The 20158-nt window shown below is 40.9% G+C and overlaps 1 protein-coding gene across 2 annotated transcripts; it reads right to left on the reverse strand.

The window, feature by feature from the left end:
* Positions 1 to 6186: 6186 nt before the first annotated feature.
* LOC145986603 (uncharacterized) lies at positions 6187 to 19894 on the reverse strand. 2 transcript variants are annotated; one of them, XM_083120802.1, is made up of 4 exons: positions 19791 to 19894; positions 17629 to 17762; positions 7471 to 7600; positions 6187 to 7154 (listed from the first exon to the last, which is right to left on the reverse strand). In XM_083120802.1, exons 2-4 carry the CDS (start codon positions 17708 to 17710, stop codon positions 7034 to 7036), a joined length of 333 nt encoding a protein of 110 aa, XP_082976928.1. In that variant the 5' UTR covers positions 17711 to 17762; positions 19791 to 19894; the 3' UTR covers positions 6187 to 7033. The 2 variants fall into 2 exon arrangements, with proteins under 2 accessions (XP_082976928.1, XP_082976927.1); XM_083120801.1 differs by having other exon boundaries at positions 19822 to 19885.
* Positions 19895 to 20158: the final 264 nt, after the last annotated feature.

Here is a 20158-nt window from a genome sequence, read left to right on the forward strand (position 1 = left end):
TCTTAATATTTTATTTTTGACTCATCGTTTCGACGGTACGAGCCCTCGAAAACTGAATGTTATCCTGCTTATACATGCAAACCAAACAGCAGATTCAGAATTACCAGGAATGCACTGGCGTTGTAATTATTATACACAAAATTTATGATTTATCTGAGGAAGTCGCATGTTCCAGGTTTGACTCTCGACCTGGGCATGACCGTTCCCTTGCGAGTGACATTTCATTGAACTGGAAATTGTTACATGGGAGGATGTCTGCTCGAGACTTTGGAGACAGCTAGGGGATGCTTCTATTGTTAATGTTAGTGTTGCTCACGAGACGAGACATTTTCCGTCTCGTCTCATAAAAGGAGATGAGACAAGTGATTGTTTTCGAAATGAGATGGGACAGAGAAAAAGTTCGTCTCGTATCGTGGCAGGTAGGGTGATACTTAGATTGTGCATTTTGTGATAGTGTGCGTGTGCACCCCGACTTCCAATACTGCTTGTAGTCATTCATCTGCATTGTACCGATTAGCCAAAAGTGGGAAGAAATGTGATGTTAGAGAAGTTACATACTAAATTAACCATGCGTTCTCATCGTTGCGGTTAAACAAAGTGAACGGAAAAGCGACGTAAAAGTATGCTAAATACAAAAATTTGCAATATATATATTAACTGAAGAAATCTGTCACTTACTGCAGGAAATTTAAAAACTCACCGTACCTTTTTATACCGTATCACCTCTTATATTGTAGAAATTGGCGTGTAAACCAGAGAGTTCTAAACGTATTATCTTAAAATTTGCGAAGAAAATATTATGACGAAAATAATTGTAATTCCAGAAAAGGCATTCCTATAACATTAAGTTCTTGCCAGTGAGAACCAACCTATGTATTCGCAATGAACAAGGCTGTTCACGTGTTCAGCCATTGACTGTTACAAGGTTTGCGTTGTCACCGTAATGGGAAAACCGTCTACGGAGTGGCTGAATTATAGTAAATACTGCTATACTTCTAGGGCATAATTCACCTCCAAGAAATGGAGCACAGATTTTTGCACTGGAAGTTGCAAGATATTTGTTTTACACAGTAACAAGTGACTTAGCTGTCGCTTCCGCGGCTCAGCAGACGGGACGAGCAGAAGCCCTGCCTGCACGCATTTCAAAGTGATGACGTCAGAGGACCTCGTGTCTGTGGAGAGGACGTTTTCAAATCCGTGACGTAGGAGGTGAATTTCAGCGATGTTTGAAGGCGTGTTTCTTGAGAACCAAAACAAATATCGCCGAGATATTTTGCACATCTCATGTTTATGTCATTATCTGTAAAATGAATGGATTTAAAACATTTTTCATGTCAAAGTGGAAATGTCCATTGTGACAAAACCCGAAGTGTTCCGAACTCCCTTATCGTGAACAAACAAGGACAACAATAATTTGCCACTGGAAGAGTATCCATTTAATCATTTTACAGAGTTGTAGTAACTTTTTATAAAATGCCTTGTGTAAGATTTCGTTTTTAATTCGGTTAGGGTAGGTCTTGGTTTGCTGTCTTTTCTGTAAAGTTCAATGAACTAAAAGCTTTCGTCTTCAGCCTGTCGATCATACAACATTCTCAACCCTACGCTCGCAACATTCGCTTTCTTGGCCTGCCTCTGCCTCTGCGTGCGCCTGGTCTTGGGTTGGGGCTGTTGGAACAGGTGGATGCGAGCTGTTCCCTCGGAAGCTATTTCGCAGCATTTAGCCAGGGTATTTAGCAGACGATTAACTGTAGAAGATTTTTCCAGTTCGTTATGAATGTCAGACGCAATTGTGCAATGAGATTATGAAACTATAGAGTTACTACACTCAAAACTATCACTACGGCGCAATTAAACTTTAGCACATAGCAAAAACTCGAAGGAAAACGAATTCGCTGTCTCTCGTAGGGAACAGCTATAGAGTTCAGCTTCCGTGGAGGGGGAGGTGGCTGGGAAGTGGGACCATGAGGATCGTTTATCTTCGCGCGTGGTCGGAGATACTCGCAGTCAGGCACTACGAGGGTGGAACGACGAGGGTACGTGAAGTAAACAAACGTCCAGTCACGGTGAAAGTTTTCTTCGGCGTGTTGATTTCGGGAGAAAGATGTGTTCTTATTACGTTAATATAGATAATTAAAATAGCTTCAATGGGCGATAAGTAGGAGGGAACAGCCTGTTCCCTCTGTTCCATGGAGGGACCGTACTTTCAACTGTGTCAGTTTGCACTATTATTTATGATACACTCTGTATGCCACTCCAGTCTGGCAACATGCGGCGGAAACTAATTTAATCAAACTACACAAAGAGTTCAAATTCGAACAAGCAGAGACATAGGAAGGCGTCCACTTCTCACTCAAACACGATCTCAATCTAGACCTTTTAAAGTCTATTTTTGCAGTACGCCTCCCCGATGGCGTAGTGGTAACGTCGTCGCCTTGCAAACAAGGGATTCTGGGTTCGATACCCGGTGGAGGCACAAGTGATTCGGATCCCACTTTAAATTGTAGGCCCAGTCCCGATTAGTCTTCCTGTGCATAAAGTGGACTTAAAACCAAAACTTAAACTCCATTTTGCAGTAAGGCCAGAAGACATTGAAACTTGAAAGTCACTCTTTGAGGTGGAGATGCCTCGTCAATTACGTATCAAACTTCAGAAAGTGTAGTACATTCTTGTTTTGTGCAGGAGCGTATATTCGAGGCTAGCTAAACTATCTGCGAAGCCAGAAGCCTAGAAAGTAAAATACTGAAGAAAAATCTATTATAGTGCAGGAGGCCTTAGAAAGAGCGTTTCGCGGGCTAACAGCAGACGTCGCTCGCACACTATTGCCGATACTCTCGTGTCATCTGCTCCTCAGCCGAACAAACAGGCCGAGGTAGCAAGAGGCAGAGGTCATTCACCCTTCCAGAAGGGTGCAGCGAGCTAGCTGTGGCAACTGGGCTCGCTCATTCGCGGACCTGATTGGTTCTCGCAGACACACCCCTTATTGTCGTCTGCTGTAAGCCCGCGAAGCGATCTTTCTAAGGCCTCCTGCACTATAGAAATTGTGAATAAATCTGATTTCAATGCGATGATAATGGCAATTCTAAAGTTGGCAACCTGAATTCTTAGGAGTTGGCAACCTGACTATTTATAAGTTTGCAACCAGACTACCATTGAGATGGTAACGTGGGTTCCTTGATGAGTCTAGTCTCCTACCTTCCTCCATAGCTTAGGACCAGGTGTCATAGGTCTTAGACTCAGCATACGCCACTGGTTTTGTGTGTTATGTATGTGATGACTGCAACTGTTACGTCGTTTCCTTTGGAAACACTATAGCTCGGACGACAGTTATCGAAGTTTGTTACTCTTACTGCTATTTAAAAAGTTAACGTTATTGTTATTGCCCTATCAATGAAAGAGACTGGTGTCAAATATGCATTAACATATGACACTCCACGCTGATTATGACATGTTATCGCATCGCACCATAAAGAGTCCACATGTGGGCGGACAATTGAATACTTTCTCAACATTATCTTGTCAGCCTACATGCACTTTAAGTTCTTCTAAAAATCATATTCCAGACTCGTATGTTATGATACCCGGATTTAGGGGGACTTGGGGACTACAGCCCAGGACTTCAATTGCGAAGTGGAAAAAATTGTTTTGGCATGGGCCACAAAATTTTTAAAAAATGATATATTTGAAATGTGGTAAAAATATAAACAAAAAGACTAATCATCTGACATAATTTGACCTACAAGTTGTAATTGAAATTGTCAAGGGGCCTCACGATGTCGATACTCGTAAACACACGCTCCCACGTATACAGGGTGAGTCACCTAAAATTACCACCGGAAATATTTCCTGAACAACAATAAATATTGAGAACTGCTTTCGCAGATATATAGGTATGAGAGGGTCTCATGAAATTAATGGACACAATACGTTCAACTACGTAAGGAAATATGGTTTTCAACACAAACTTTTTTTTTAACGGAAATCCCATTTTATTTTCAGCTTATTTGAAAGTACGGATAAAATCATTAAGAATGGCGTTTGTTACATTATAATACGTCAAGTAGTTCTCAAGTAATTGTAATGTGAAGTTGAGCGCAGGAGGTGTATCCCCACTATGCCTGTCGGCAGAGCATAGCGAAAATGCCGTCGTGCATATACAGCCTGCACGCTTGGGCTGCATTTTTCCTACACTCGCCATAGATAAGTATCATCTCGGCCTTTTCAGAGTTTGAAAATACTATTTTCTTAGCAACAGTCTGACGTACGTACAAATGTCTGGTTAATCAGTGTACTATGTTAGGTATGTGCTTTATTTCATAAATTTGCTAAATCAATTTGAAAGAAGGAAAGAAAATTGTATAAGGTGCAAAGTATAAAAGTTGAAAACTTAAAGATTTGTCATGACCAAACGCGAAGAGTTGATTGTTCCGATGTACTTAAAATATGACGTAAATGAATGAACGCCAAAAAAAATTAGAAACATGTTAATGTACTAACCTTTATGAATGTACTCGTAACTCATGGCGGAATGTTTCAAATTTATACTTTTTAATGTACAAATATTTGTTAACTCAGAAAGATTTATCAGAACCTTTTAGATAATTTGTCAAAGCTTACTCATGTATAAACTGCACATTTTATTGTAACCCGCAGTTGTTCAAACGTAACTTTCAAAGCTCAACGCATATTTTTCAGAAGAGTAACATGTTTAAGATACCCGAATTGCGACAAAAGGGGATATGTATGTTACGGCATACGAATCAACATGTGAGAATGTTTGTTTCAAGCGTCAACTTCACGTTACAATTACTTGAGAACTACTTGACGTATTGCAGTGTAACAAACGCCATTTTTAATGAATTTTTCCGTACTTTCAAATGAGCTAAAATAAAATGGGGTTTCCATTTAAAAAAAAAAACTAAGTTTGTGTTGAAAACCATATTTTCTTACGTAGTTGAACGTATTGTGTCCATTAATTTCATGAGACCCTCTCATACCTATATATCTGCGAAAACAGTTTTTCAATATTCATTGTTGTTCACGAAATATTTCCGATGGTAATTTTAGGTGACTCACCCTGTATACGTGGGAGCGTGCGTTTACGAGTATCAACATCGTGAGGCCCCTTGTACAATTTCAATTACAACTTACAATGTGTCCTATGCTTTAGTGTAGACTGGTGACAATCATAGCATCTATCTATGTATCCGAGAAGTGAAACAGGATGTTGACTGTTTGACAAATAGGAATTATCTGCGTATGTAACTTTGAGTGTTATTCAATTAACTATTGCTCTCTGTAACACAGAAGATAACGGCAATGAAGCCATTGAAAGGAAGTAATCCTTATTGCATTTGACTTACTCTCCAAATGAGTCACACGAGCTGATAAAATAATGCTATTTCATGTGTTTTATATATAGTATATCACCTCTTAACTTCATTCCAAGAAACAATATTTTGAGGATAAGAGAGAGTGAAATTTTTCATAATTTTTATTGAAGATTAGTATTAGGCATCAAATGTTGCACTAAGTTTCTGAATGCATGGCCTGACCTAGACATGAATGTCAACATTCGTTCCCCGGTGGAGGCACAAGTGGTTCGGATCCCACTTTAAACTGTAGGTCCAGTCCCGATTAGCCTTACTGTGCATAAAGTTGACTTAAAACACCAAATCAACCAACCAACCAATCAAAATTCGTTCCTTCATTAATATCATCTAATCACCATTCATGCTGGCTGGCTCGGTTGCCAAGCTATGGTCGACTTTCGATCTCGCCACTGACTTTCTTGGGTTCGAGTCCCGGTCTGGGCTTTGGTGTTATTTCGAGTCTCTTCATCAATTTAATCTCATGATGGTACACCCTCATCGTCGCAATTAGTCGAAAATAGCGGAAATGAGACGTAAAATAACAAAAATACAAATATGATCATTCATTATCGTTCCGATAAACCAAACGGAAATAGAAAACTGGCATAGGAAGGCACACGGGGAGGAAATGCTTTCTAGGGAGACAAATTTTCCCAGCCCTCATGAATTCATCGGAACAACTTTGGATATAGACCCTGCACAGAGCCAGCACAAACTCCGACCAGACGAGACTTTCAACAACTAGTCTTTCAAGTCCGGCTTTCGTTTAGATAAATGATATGAAGGAAGTATATTATTATTTACTACTTTTACTTCCTAACAATGTGAAGAAATATACAAATCTTTTCCTCAGACGGTGAAAACTTGTTTTGTACAAAGTTAATAATTATGACATTTCAAAATGTTCATATATACAGAGTGTATGTAAAGGTTATTTAGAAGTTTACAAGTTATTAAGAGGATCAGTGGCGGCGATTGGGTTCCAAAACTGTGAGGGGGGGCAAGGTGCCAAAACTAGGGGGGCAAGGACAGTTTACTTTCCTTGGTACATAAGGTTTAGCATAGTGCCGGGGCAAAAGTGGCAAAATGTGTGTGTGGGGGGGGGGGGGGGGGGACCACCCTCTAGTCTTCATCTTAATCGCCACCACTGAAGAGGATTCATAATTGACATATCAAGAGTACGCTGTGATTCATGTATTAAACCAACTCAAAGCGTTTGATACCAAGCTATCTTGCCTTTTCTGTTCCAGGTGACAGTAGTTGTAGTATTTGAAAATGACGCTGGCGCAGCAGAAGAAACACATGACTTATTGAAACTTGGTATTGCCCAGAGATATTTTTTGGGTACGTGAAAGACAAAGTGTCCTAACTCGTATGAATAATATCGGCGGTGTGATTACCAGAATAACCAATTTGTTGCCACTGTTGACGGGAATGTGCTACGACGAGTATGTCCCAATGTTAGAGTGGGGAGCCGAGTGTACGTAATACCTAGGAGTCTACGTGGTCTAGCACAATTTGTTATTAGTTGGTGTTTCACACGAACCACAATATATGTCAATTACAAGTATTCTTACTAAATTGTAAACTTGTTAAGAACCCTTGATCACCCCCTGTGTTTTGATGTGTTGCATAAGTGTAATAACAAGCTTCTACTCTTCCTCTTATTCCGTGAAGCTGTCAGTTTCCAGTGAAGGACAAATGAAAGTCCCACAGCACTGTGGGTAGGGAAGATCGGGATTCTTCTCTATTCTGCACGGGGGTATAGCGATCATCTTCCCACACCTGAAAACACACGAAGGAAATATGTATTACACGTTAATTGGTAATGAAAGTTAGAACTGCAAGCATTAGGCAATCTCCCCCTCTCCAAGTATCCTTGCACGGTGCTTGACAAAGAACACAATGTGTAGTCAAGAAATAATATATACAGTGCCTTCATGTTCAAGCAACTTTAATTTTTAAAATTATTTTCCTTTTCGGCTCCATATTTGTGTAGTTTTCAGTGCCTGGAAATCCGAGCTCTAGTAATGTACTATGATTATACAGATATAATATGTGCCTTTTAGTGGCAAGTGTAAGTGCTTAGGATAAGACATACCCGAGATAATGCACATATAAGTCGCCATCCTCTCTCTCGCACGTGGCATGGACGCACCCTGGCTGCTCCCAGCTTTCTCCTGCTGGAAAAGCTTTGTCCAGCTCTTTCGAAAAGCACTGGCCTGGGTGATCTGAAAGAATATAAACCCTGTTAATTGGGAACAAATGCATGGCAGAGCGGATTCTATACTAGGCGCCTTCTGAACTGGAAAAGCAACGAATCAACGATCGTGTTGCCAAACCTACTGTAAGTGCATATTTTGCTCCCTCGTGAGATTTCAAAGCAAGGGTTGTTAAACAACCTCACCGACAACAGCTGAACGTTGTCCAACAACTCAAAGGGCCTTGACTCATGGTAGTACTACCTTTTAAGGCACAACGGCAACAATCAATTCATGGTAACGCCGTGTCAAGATATAACAGTATTAAATCTGAAATGATATGTCATATTTAACACTAAAAAAATGTTAAAGCAATGCCTTTCTCTTTCGTGGAATTGCTTTTCACCATAGGATAATCAGATTTGACAGCAGTACGCTCTTTTAGGTGAAACGAGAATTCCCATTTCGCCTAATCTCTCTTCGAATACCCTCCATAAAGCCTCGACCTCGTACCTAGCGACTATCATCTCTTCCTTCAGCTGAATCGGTTTCTCGCAGAACAATGTTTCGACAATGATGCTGAAGTAGAGACGGCGGTGACTACCCTGGCTCCAGTCTTTGGTGACAGACACATGTGACCCAAGCATACAAACTCTAGTGTCACGCTAGGACAAATGCCTGAACAGCGGCGGTGCATATGTCTATAGATCGACCACAAGTAAAAAAAAAAAAAAAAATGGGACGAGAAGCCCCGCGCAGCTTTCCCTTCTTCCCTCCACCTCGGGCCATAAGGAAGCATGGTCCACTCTCCCCCTCCCCTACTCGCGGGGTACTACGGTGCACAGGAGTCGCGGATCTGCGCAAGTTGTTTTGCTCGTGGTTCCACTATAAATGTAGGTTGAGTCACTGTAACATATGCAATAAATGTCAATTACTGCTGATGTTCTTGTTCATTTTATGGTTAATTTGAACTTATTTTCTGGACCCACGTCGTACTTTGTAATCTATTGGCATTATCTTCCCAAGTCGAACAATTGGTCAACAAATAATCCGTTACGTCGATTAAATCCTCAATTTTGGAAGACATTATTGTGAATCCTAACTGCAGGGAATGTGGAGAGACTTTATAGTGATTTCTATGTGATTTTCCTAATTTTTCATAACCCATTGCGTAACAAGAGCTACAAAATAAGATGAAACAGCTATCAAAATGTTCCATCTTTACAATATAATAGCTTATACAATACTTCATATCTACTAAATATTATAATAAAGCAATAGATACTGGCAGTTATACACCATAGCTCAATTTATTGGCTGGAGTCACAGAAGAGATCGTGAGATACAAATCCCCCTATTTTGAAATATTACGTTTGGACGAGGTTGGCCGAAATTGCTATTCGGGGAAACGGGAATTCGATATTCGTCTAAAATGGTAGTGAGGTCCTGTCCTGGATCACATAGTCTAAAGCCGCGTTTACTACAGGGTTGGTAACATTTCGAAAAATGATTGTGAATTTGTTATGAACATCTCAAGTTAGCAACAGATTTCCCGTGTTGGCAACAGAAATTTTGTTATCCATAAGAAGTCGGTAAAGATCAAAGAATGTTAGCAACATTTGTTACCAACACATGTTAACAGAACCTTTTCGATGTTAGATACATTCCCCCCGCTTCCCCTCCCTCCTCCATCACGCCAGTGACAGCCAGCCAGCAAGTGCGAGAGCATCGTTTCGTTATTGTTTAGTAATTTATTTATCATGGAAAATCTTTTGAGTGAGATGGAGTGGTCAAAGGATCAAGTGCTGAATTGTTCAGCGAGAAGCTTGTCCTTAACGACCAAACTTGTCCATAATTTAAAGAGAGAATTTGAATTTAAAATTTTGGGTGCGTCAGCACTAAGGCTATTTTGCACCCGTCACATTATACGGGGTCCAGCCCCTTATCGTTACACATAACAACTCTAACGTTGCATAAATAAATCATAAAATATTAAAATCTTCTGACTTTCGTTAAAAACTGAGGCTGTAAAGGAGCACTCAGCACAAATAAGGACTGTTTGTGTTTTTGATGTTTTATTCACTACCACGAGTACTACAAATAACAAATATATTATGGTATATATATCGCAATGCACACCGGAGCTGCTTTTGCATAAAACGTCCGAGCAGCCACACTGTTCGCGCGCTCTCGCCTGACTGGCGCAAACTTCTTACTGGCGTGCGTATAAAGAAAACAAATGCATGTTGCTATGCGCGCTAAGCGCTGTGTTCCTGATGTGACATTTCAATGAAAATAACACATGATTATCATACATTCTCCCCCCTCTTGGTCGTACAATAGACCAAAATAATATACTGTACTTATCTGTGACGTGATTACACTTAATCACCTTATAACTGCAAATTGTTATATTGACACTAAACTGCACTAAACACTAAACTATTGTTCAAAATCATCTTCGATGGGAAGTGGTACGATCTTGACGACTGGTCTTCTGTATACACCTCCTTTAGTCTTGACATCGACGACTCGAACAAGTCCATCCTTACCAGGATATACTGCTTCAATGATGCCGAGATTCCAAACAAGGGGAGGAAGTCTTTCATCCTTCAGTATCACAACGGTACCTGCTTGAATCTTCTGCTGACGAGTCCACTTGGATCTCTGTTGTAGTCCATGTACATATTCTGTCGACGAACGATGCCACAATTGTTGGTGAAACTGCTGAATTCTCTGCCATCTTGTCAGTCTGTTGACTGGTAATTCGGAGATGTCTGGCTCGGGTAACGAGGATAAAGGTTGACCTATGAGGAAGTGACCAGGTGTAAGTGGGGTTGGATCTGTTGGATCTTGTGAGATTACAGAAATGGGTCTTGAATTTAAACACGCTTCTATCTGGCACAATAATGTTGTCAATTCTTCAAATGTTATCGATGACTTGCCTATTATTCTTACCAAATGATGTTTCATTGATTTAACTGCTGCCTCAGCGAGTCCTGAAAAATGTGGTGATCCAGGTGGCATAAAGTGCCATTGTAGACCTTCTAGTGATAAGTAGTCCTGTAATTTCTTATTAAATGCTTCTGATTGAAATAATCGTAAAAGTTCTTGTAACTCTTTGTTCGCGCCAACAAAGTTGGTTCCATTGTCACTGTATATATTACTACTCTTCCCTCTTCGTGATGTGAAACGTCTAAGTGTAGCAATAAAAGCCTCGGAGGTAAGATTGCTGACTGCTTCTAAATGTATCGCTCTTGTTGATAAACAAATGAATACGGCGACGTAGCATTTGGTCTCTGTTTTGCTTCTTACGGTTCCTGTTTTGACATGTATTGGACCAGCGTAATCTACAGCCACATTGCTAAATGGTCTTGATGGTTGAACGCGAGCTGCAGGTAATTGTCCCATCAATTGCGACGAAGTTGTGCGTTTTAGCTTAAAACAGATTATGCATTTATGTAGTATTTTCTTAACTACTTGCTTGCCACGTGGAATCCAATATTTGTCTCTTAAAGAACTTACTAATAGCTGTGGTCCTGCATGTAGAAGTCTTTTGTGCTCTGCTTCGACAATCAATTTTGTAAGGTTACTTTTTGGTGGTAATATCATCTGATGCTTGCTGTCAAATGATGATAATTGACTGTTATCCAGACGTCCTCCAACTCTTAGCATCTGATCTTTGTCTAAGAATGGATACAATGTTTTCAAAGAACTTTTATTTGAAAGTTCGTGGTTCGAGTTGAGTTCTTCGATTTCCTTTGAATAGAACGCTTGTTGTGCAATTTTTATACATGTGTGTAATGCACGTTGCACTTCATTGTGTTTGAGATGACCAATCAGTCTTTCATGAGAGTTCTTGAGATTGTAAATAAACCGTTGGCAATATGCCACAACTCTTAATAATTCAGACAATTTTGAAAATTTGTCAATGATGTGAGTCTCTTTGCTCTGTATGAACAATGATAATGTTGATATTCGTCTCATTTCTGGTGCTTCATTTTCAAGCTTTATTGATGAATGAGGCCACCAATTTGAATTCTCTTTCAACCATTCGGGTCCTTGCCACCATAATGGACACTGTTTCATGATGCTTGCATCAATACCTCTTGATATTAAATCAGCTGGATTATCGTTTGAAGGTACATGTCTCCAATTACTGATTTCTGTTAAATCCTGAATTCTAGAAACTCTGTTTCCTACAAATGTTTTCTATTTTGCAGGTGATGCTGATATCCAGGACAGAACAATTTGAGAACCTGTCCATAAATGTATGCTTTCAATTTGCAAATGCAATGCTGGCATTGCTTTATGCACGAGTTCTGCTAAAAGTACTGCTGCACAAAGTTCTAGTCTGGGTAACGTTACTTTCTTTATTGGAGCTACGCGTGACTTTGAACATAGAAGTTTTACTGAAACTTGACCTTGCTGATTGATGGAACGAATATATAAGCATGCACCATATGCTTTTTCACTTGCATCTGAAAAGTCATGCAATTGTATTTGTGTCACGTTACCTTCTTGTAGTACAAATCTTTCGACGTTTATTTCATTGATGAGTGGAAGTTGCACTTGCAGTTTCTGCCATTCAGTAATTAATTCTGGTGACAGCTGTTGATCCCAATCAACTTCTTTCTGCCAAAGACGTTGAAGAAACATTTTGTATTTGATGACTATTGGACTAACAAGCCCTAATGGATCGAAAATGGATGAAATAACGCCTGTTATTTGACGCTTAGTGGAAATGCTGACTGTTATAGAACTAGAGATAAATTTGCTGCTAACGATGAATTTGTCTTCTACAGGATTCCAAGAAATTCCTAGTGTATTTACTCCTTTTTGCGAACGTAATTGGACTGGAAAGTTATTTTCTCTGTATTCTGGTGGAATTGATCTTAATAACTCAGCGTTATTACAACACCATTTGCGTAATACAAAGCCGCCTTTCGCTAGTAACTCGATGAGTTCGGCTTGCAATTGTGCCGCTTGTTGTACATTTTGAGATCCACTAGCTAAATTGTCAACATAAAAGCTCTCTGCTAAAATGTTCGTTGCTTGAGGATAATTACAACTTTCTTCTTGTGCTAGCTGCTGCATACAGCGTGTTGCTAAAAATGATGCTGGTGCTGTCCCATACGTGAGAGTCTGTAATTCAAATATTTTGATCTCTTCGTTTGGCGTGTCTCTCCATAAGATTCTCTGTAACGGAGTATCATCTTGATGTACTTGTATCATTCGATACATTTTTTCGATGTCTGCCGTGAAAGCGATTGGATGTGTTCTAAATCTTAAGACTATGGACATCAAATCAGGTTGAATGGTTGGTCCAATCATGAGAATATCATTCAATGATTTTCCGTTGTCTGTCTTGGCGGACGCGTTGAATACGACACGTACCCTTGATGTAGAATTGCTAGGTTTTACTACAGCATGATGAGGCATGTAATACGTGACTCCTTCTGAGGTGTTACGTTCCTCTTCAACTTGTTTCATTTGTCCAAGTTCTTCATATTCATGCATAAATTTTACGTAATCTTGACGTAATTCGGGTTCACGTTGCAATTTCGCTTCAAGTTGATGAAACCTGATTGAAGCTAGGTTGTATGATTGTCCTAATGTTTCTTTAGCTTCCTTGAATGGCAAATGTACCGTGAAACGCCCTGTATGGTCACGAGTGGTGTGGTTTACAAAGTGCTGTTCGCATGCCATTTCTTCTCTTGTTGTCATCGATGTTCCTAATTCTTCAAGCTCCCAAAAGGCTCTTATCTGCCTATTTAGATTGTCATCTGTCATTGTGAAACATGAAGTAATCGATGTATTGGAGTTACATTGTTGTGGGATGCGTCCTGATAGAATGAAGCCCAATTGCTTGTCTTGAAGTACTGGGAAGTTCTTTGGGTGAGTCATACGTTCTGACTTCAATATTTGAAAGAAAACATCTGCACCTAATAATAACTGTATTTTGCCTGGAATAGCAAACGTAGGATCTGCTAATGCGATACTTTTTGGAATGTTCCATTCTTCATACGGAACCTTTTCTGTAGGTAAATTGCCCGTGATGGTTGGCAACACTGCACATTCTATGGTTGTAGAAAAATCGTTTATTGTGGATTGCAAACATACTTCAACACTTGATCTGGTTTCTGATGTGACACCGTTTATTCCTCTTATTGGAACGACCCTTCTTTGTTTCGCGAGCCCTAGTTGTTGAACCATATCTGAAGTTACGAAATTCGATTGAGAGGCACTGTCTAATAACCCTCTACATTTTACCCATCTTCCTGTTCGATCTTTCAGCTTAACTAACACAGTTGCTAGCAAAACTTGTGACTGAGGTTTTCCCTTTATTGTGCAATAAGAAGCTTGCGGTGAAGAAAATTCATTCTGACTGTACTGAGTTGTGTTAGAAGGCTCTGAGTTACCAGAACGAGTATCTGATTGTTGCGATCTTCTTGACGCTTCTGTTGCGTGATCTACGTGCAATAAGGTGTTGTGGTTCTTTCGGCATTTTCTACATGAGCTTGATTTACATACGCTTGAAAAATGTCCTTTCTTTAAACAATTAGTACAGATATTGTTGTCTCGCAAACATTGATATTTCTGCACTTGATCTGCATTAATGAAGTCTTTACATTTGTAAATAGCATGTGACAGTTTACAAAATGGACACGTTGGAGACGACGTAGTGACGTATGCTCTTGTGAATTTGTCTTGCTTTGCATTAACATACGATTTATTGCCTGCTTGTTTGTTATCAGAAGCTGAATTAACCGAATTTTTGATGGATTCTAACGCTTGGCATATTTTTTCTAAAAATGACAAAAAGTCCTTCAAAGTGGGAAACGAAGATTCTGTGCATTGTAATTCCCATGCCTTTCTTGTTGTAACGTCTACTTGTGAAACGAAATGTTGCGTAAGAATCATGTCTTCTAACGACGCGTCTGTTTGTATCGCTCGAAGTGCATTTAGATTACTCGTCGCTATGTTGACGAATTCCCTGAGTTCTGTTGCATTTTCTTTATGTACGGGTTTAATGTGAAGGATTTCATCAATATACGAAGCTGCAATCAACCTTTTGTTCGAATATCTTTCTAATAACAGCTCCCATGCAACCTTGTAATTTGCTTCGCTGATCTGAAGATTTTCAACGAGACGCAACGCTTCCCCCTTGAGCGAAGTGCGCAGATACTGAAACTTCTGTATTTGCGGAATGTCTTTGTTGTCATGAATGAGCGAACGAAACGTGTCTTCATACGCCAGCCAATGCTTATAATTCCCCTCAAAAGTAGGTAAATGCACGGTTGGAAGTTTCAAGTGTGAACTCGAAGCCGACGTTGTATTGTTTTGCAGCTTTGCTGTGTTATCGAGTTCGTGATCTTTAATGATTGTTCTCATTGTTGACTTAAGCGAAAAATACAGCTGTTCTATTTCCGCCCATACCTCTTCCTGACAAGAATCAGTAGACAAGATGTCTATCTCTTGCTGCACGTCTTGAATCTTATTCCATATTGTTTCTAAGTGCTGTAAACGGGTGCATATTTCCTCTACGTTCCCATGTTCAATGTCAAAGGCACGTATAAATGTTTGCATTCTTGTCATCTGTCCCTTTTGAGTTCCCCTTTGCTTTACTAATGATTGTAATTCTTCCATTGTTGTGCGTGTTTATTACGGGATACAAGGAAAACAAGGAATTGAAATTGACGTAAAAAGAGCCAGACATAAACAATGAGCATGCAACTGACCTGCTTGTTGCCAAGTCGCTGAAGTGTTTTCTGCGGCGCTCTACGATGCTGTGTGAAGCGATGCTTTCCGGGTGTTGCTTGTGGTCGATGCGGCAACGCTGCTGGATGAAACTGCGTATTCGCTGAAGCCACTGAAGTCTGCTGAATGATCGTTGCACAATCAACTTGTACGTACGCGTGATAATGTTTGTGCACTGATTCGTATCACTATTCGGCTCGACGGAGGACCATATGTTTGTGTTTTTGATGTTTTATTCACTACCACGAGTACTACAAATAACAAATATATTATGGTATAGCTATATCGCAATGCACACCGGAGCTGCTTTTGCATAAAACGTCAGAGCAGCCACACTGTTCGCGCGCTCTCGCCTGACTGGCGCAAACTTCTTACTGGCGTGCGTATAAAGAAAACAAATGCATGTTGCTATGCGCGCTAAGCGCTGTGTTCTTGATGTGACATTTCAATGAAAATAACACATGATTATCATACAAGGACAAAACACAGGACAACACAAACAAAATTATACTGGCCATGGGGCCAGTCGCCAGAGCCTCGTTAGTCCTTAGTCCAGGGTGCACTACGTGGAAGTGAGGTTAACTTTTGGGCGCCTACGTGGAAGGTACCCCTTACACCCCAATTTAAAGAGAGAAACCAACAGGTCACTTCCGCTATGATTAGCTGTTGCCCGCAGTGAAGGTCTCGCCCAGAATCTTCTTGGTCTTCTCTGTTGCGACAAAATGGCACATGCTGCCGCAGCGAGTACAACTTCCTCCACACTCGACATCTTGCAGCCAACTGAGGTCATGCAGCCAAAATCTTAACAAAAGTTATTAACAAAAATAAAGTCAAACCAGTGTTCTGGTTACCAACATTCTGTTGTTAACCGTGTTGGTAACAAAAAGTTAATAACATTTGTTGGTAACATTCGGTGTAAACGCGGCTCTCTGAAAAGCCATTGGGAGAAACGTGAACACATGGTTGAACATATATGTGCAATGGAATGAGATGCCGCGTCAGTGGTGGTCATCGCACGACGTCGTCTCCGAAGATTTCAAGTTCATGGACATAGGCATCCCTTTGTGAGTATCCTTCCATCATTGATTGATATTAAAATGCTGGGCGACTCAGCACTAAGGACAAGCCATGAATAAAGATATGAAGGACAGGTGTTAGATAAAAGAATCCTACATAAATAAAACTCAGTATACAGAGACACTCCTTAACAAGACTAAAAGAAGTAAAAATTATATGACAAATTTCCACACCCAAAATTAAAACTGAGGCTGTAAATAGGGACTCGTCAGGACACAAATGGACAAAACAGAGGACAACACAGCCCCACAGAGTATTATAGTGGCTTGTAGGTTCAGACGCCAGAGCCTCGTTCGCTTGCAAGAATGTAGTTACCGGGGTGTAAACTCGTAATGCCGCTTTTTATGCAGCATTTTTGCAGTTCGAGCGACATTATGCGATTATTTTTAAGTACAGGGTGGTCACGAAGTCCCGTTACCCCTATGTAAAGTATAAAATTATATACACGTATTTGTTTTCGTTTTAGCCCGTACGGTACCACTGAAAGATGCTGTGAGACGGACTTTAACTCGTGTTACTCCAGCATTCCTCCGCAAAATGTCGCACAGAACCTGGCTCCGTATTATATTTTGCCATGAGAATGATGGTGCACAGACTGATCCCTTGGATAATTAATGGTTTATATCACAGAGGTGTTTAGTAAATTGAAGACTAAAATTGGTAAACGATGTAAGTGCCAAAATAATTCAAACACTGTTTTGCACGTTAAATTGTGAAATGTGCCATGCTTTATAATGTGGTAAACGTGAAAAGTGGCTGGTAGCCTTCTAAGTAGTTCAAAGGGCCTGTAAAGAAGTCACTAGTGTGAACGTTCTTGCGGGCTGATGTGCTGAACGATGCGATTTCCCAACACTTTCGCTTTTGGCACTTACAACGTTTACCATTTTTAGTCCTCAATTCATTGTCTGTTATCAATAAAAACTACTCAAAAGAATTATCGTTCATTGCGTTTGCGTATTATAGGGGTAACGGGACTCTTACTTGGCGCAATTGCTCCTTATTTCTGCATCACAATTGCGATGTACATGGAAGAGCGTTTGACTGAGTGCCTTCTCAGAAGGTCATCACTTACACGCTCGACCTATCATCCATTCCATAATTATCATTCATGAAAATCGCACGATTAGTCTAAAGGAATAGATAAGCGTCGTAAAATAAGGAAACAAACAAAAGACATCAGAATGATTCATTCGTCGTTCTCGAGTGAATGAATCACTTACCAGGATGTTCCGTTGCCTTCCCGAAAGCCGTACAAGCGAAAGTCGTTGGCAGCAGGCAAGTGAGAACTGCAAACTGAATCATTTCCGAGAGTTGAGAGGAGTAGGGCTTCTCTCCAAATTCCTGGAATCTGCACCTGCAATTTCATGCGAAATATGTTTAAGTGGCAAAGAGCAAAAAGCACTAACAGCCAAACTGCTGTTTATTCCCAACTACCCTTCATTAATAAGATCATTTTCCACAGAGGATACCGTGTTACGATCATGTCATTATCTAACTGCGACTGGGTAGTGTCGTGTCGCCTTTCTTTCTTGGCGGAACCGAGGTGGGTCAGCACTCTCTCACATCACAAGTACCCCCCAATGACTGTGACTGAGGTACGGACCTGACTGAATAAAAAAAATCAGAATGAAAAAACTGAATACATTCATAGGCCTGATATTATTGTGAGTTTGAGAATGCTCAGTTTAAGTCAAAAGGGAAGATGGAACTTACCCGTCCATGCATGTAGAATCTCGCTTCTCACAACCTCGAACACGCCTCTCTCCCCATATCTTATCTGATCCCTTTCCCATCACTGCCCAGCCTTTTTGTTCCTGCCCAACACTCCCGTCTTCCGTAATCGCAACTCAGCTCGCCCCGGCTATGGCCGGAAATTTACAAGGTAACCAAAAAAGTTCTTGCCGTTCTAGAGCAGTGATAAACAAAGAGCAATACAGTGGACGGTACGTAGTAATCTCCATCAGCATCCAACACCTTTTGCCAACGTTCCTGCAGCTGCACAAGACCCTGGTGATAAAACTCGACGGGCTTGGATGCAAAGAAGTCCGTGAGTGCGTTCCGCAGGTCTCCCTCATTTGTGAAGGATCTCCCACGGAGGTGGTTGTCGAGGGAATGAAAGAGGTGGTAATCTGTTGGTGCAAGGTCCGGTGAATATGGTGGATGGTACAGTGTCTCCCAGCCAAGTTGCTGAAGGGTCTCCCAGGTCCTCTTTGCCACATGTGGCTTGGCATTGTCGTGCAGGAACAGCACACCCTTGCGATTCACCAATGCCGGCTCCTTCTGCCGCAATGCACGGTGCACCCTTTGCAACTGCTGAGAGTGGAGGTCAGCAGTGATGGTCTGACCAGGTGGAAGAAGCTCGTAATGCACCACTTGCCGACAATTCCACCATACACAGAGCATAACCTTTCGTGGGTGTAGAGGTGGTCTTGAGGTGTGAGGAACAGGGTCACGTGGCGACAACCAATGTCTGGTACGCTTGGGAGTGTCATAGAGGACCCACTTTTCGTCACCAGTGAGCAAGCGATCAAATATGGGTGTGTTCAGGTGCCGAATGAGCAAGGACAAACAGGCTGTCACTCGTTGTTCCTTGTTGGCTGCCGACAATGTGTGGGGTACCCACTTGCTTAACTTGCATGACTTCCCTATCCCATGCAGGTGCAGTCTGACTGTTTCAGCGGAAACATGGAACCTTTCTGCAAGTTCATCACACGTTAGACCAATGTCCTCCTCGATGGCTGCTTTCAGGGCCTCGCCATCCAACACATGTTGTCGTCCACTGCGAGGTCCATCCGAAAGGCTCACATCTCCCGAACGGAATTTCTGGAACCAATGCCTGGCAGTGCGTTCGTTCACGGCATTCTCCCTAAATGATTGGCAAATGCGGCGACTTGATGCGGCAGCTCACAGGCCCACTTTAAAGTCATACAACAAACACACGCAAACAAGCTGCTTCGATACCTCAATTTCTCTTCGTCACTGGACGAGCTATGACTGCTGTGTGTGCGCAACGTGCCTGTATTACTGACAGTCGATTGTCAGACTAACTCCCGATCGCTTGGCAGGCACGTGCGTCATTTCGTTTCCTCTCTGTGAGCGCATGATTAATGGGACGTCAAAAACTGCAAGAACTTTTATGGTTACCTTGTACCTGAGGAATTTCCCTCTCATCACACCGACAGACATTCCACGTTCCCCCACTCGGGATAAAATTTCTGAATTGGAATTTTATATCCCAACTTATGCCTGCTAAATCCAAAATCGCAATCCACAGAACTTACCATACATCGGTTACCTGTATGGGAATAATAGACTAATAATAGAGCAATAATAATGACAAGCTTTTAAAAATATGAACCACAAAACAGTTAGTGTCACCTACGTTCGTTCTTTACGTTGTGGTAAAAACGTACGTTTTCATGGCCCGAATCTGGACCATTCAAACCAAACTATACACCTGACCATACGAATTTACGTTGTAATAGTTCAGAGAGCAGCGGACATTAACATGTTCATAAAACACGTATACTTATATAGTTATATTAATAAAGAAACAATAACTTGCATTGGAAAACCTCTCGCAAATTGTCGTAAACCTTTTAAACAATATGAACATCTATTATCAACTTCCTCACAATACCCAGCTTCATTCCAATGCATTGGAATGGTTGGTTTTGTTCAAGATACATAAATATTTAACAACAAGTACTATATATCGCAGCCATTCACAACTATCAGTGTCCAATCTCA

This window comes from Lepisma saccharinum, chromosome 4 (assembly GCF_977018435.1).
Source record: "Lepisma saccharinum chromosome 4, izLepSacc3.1, whole genome shotgun sequence".
NCBI lineage: Eukaryota > Metazoa > Arthropoda > Insecta > Zygentoma > Lepismatidae > Lepisma > Lepisma saccharinum.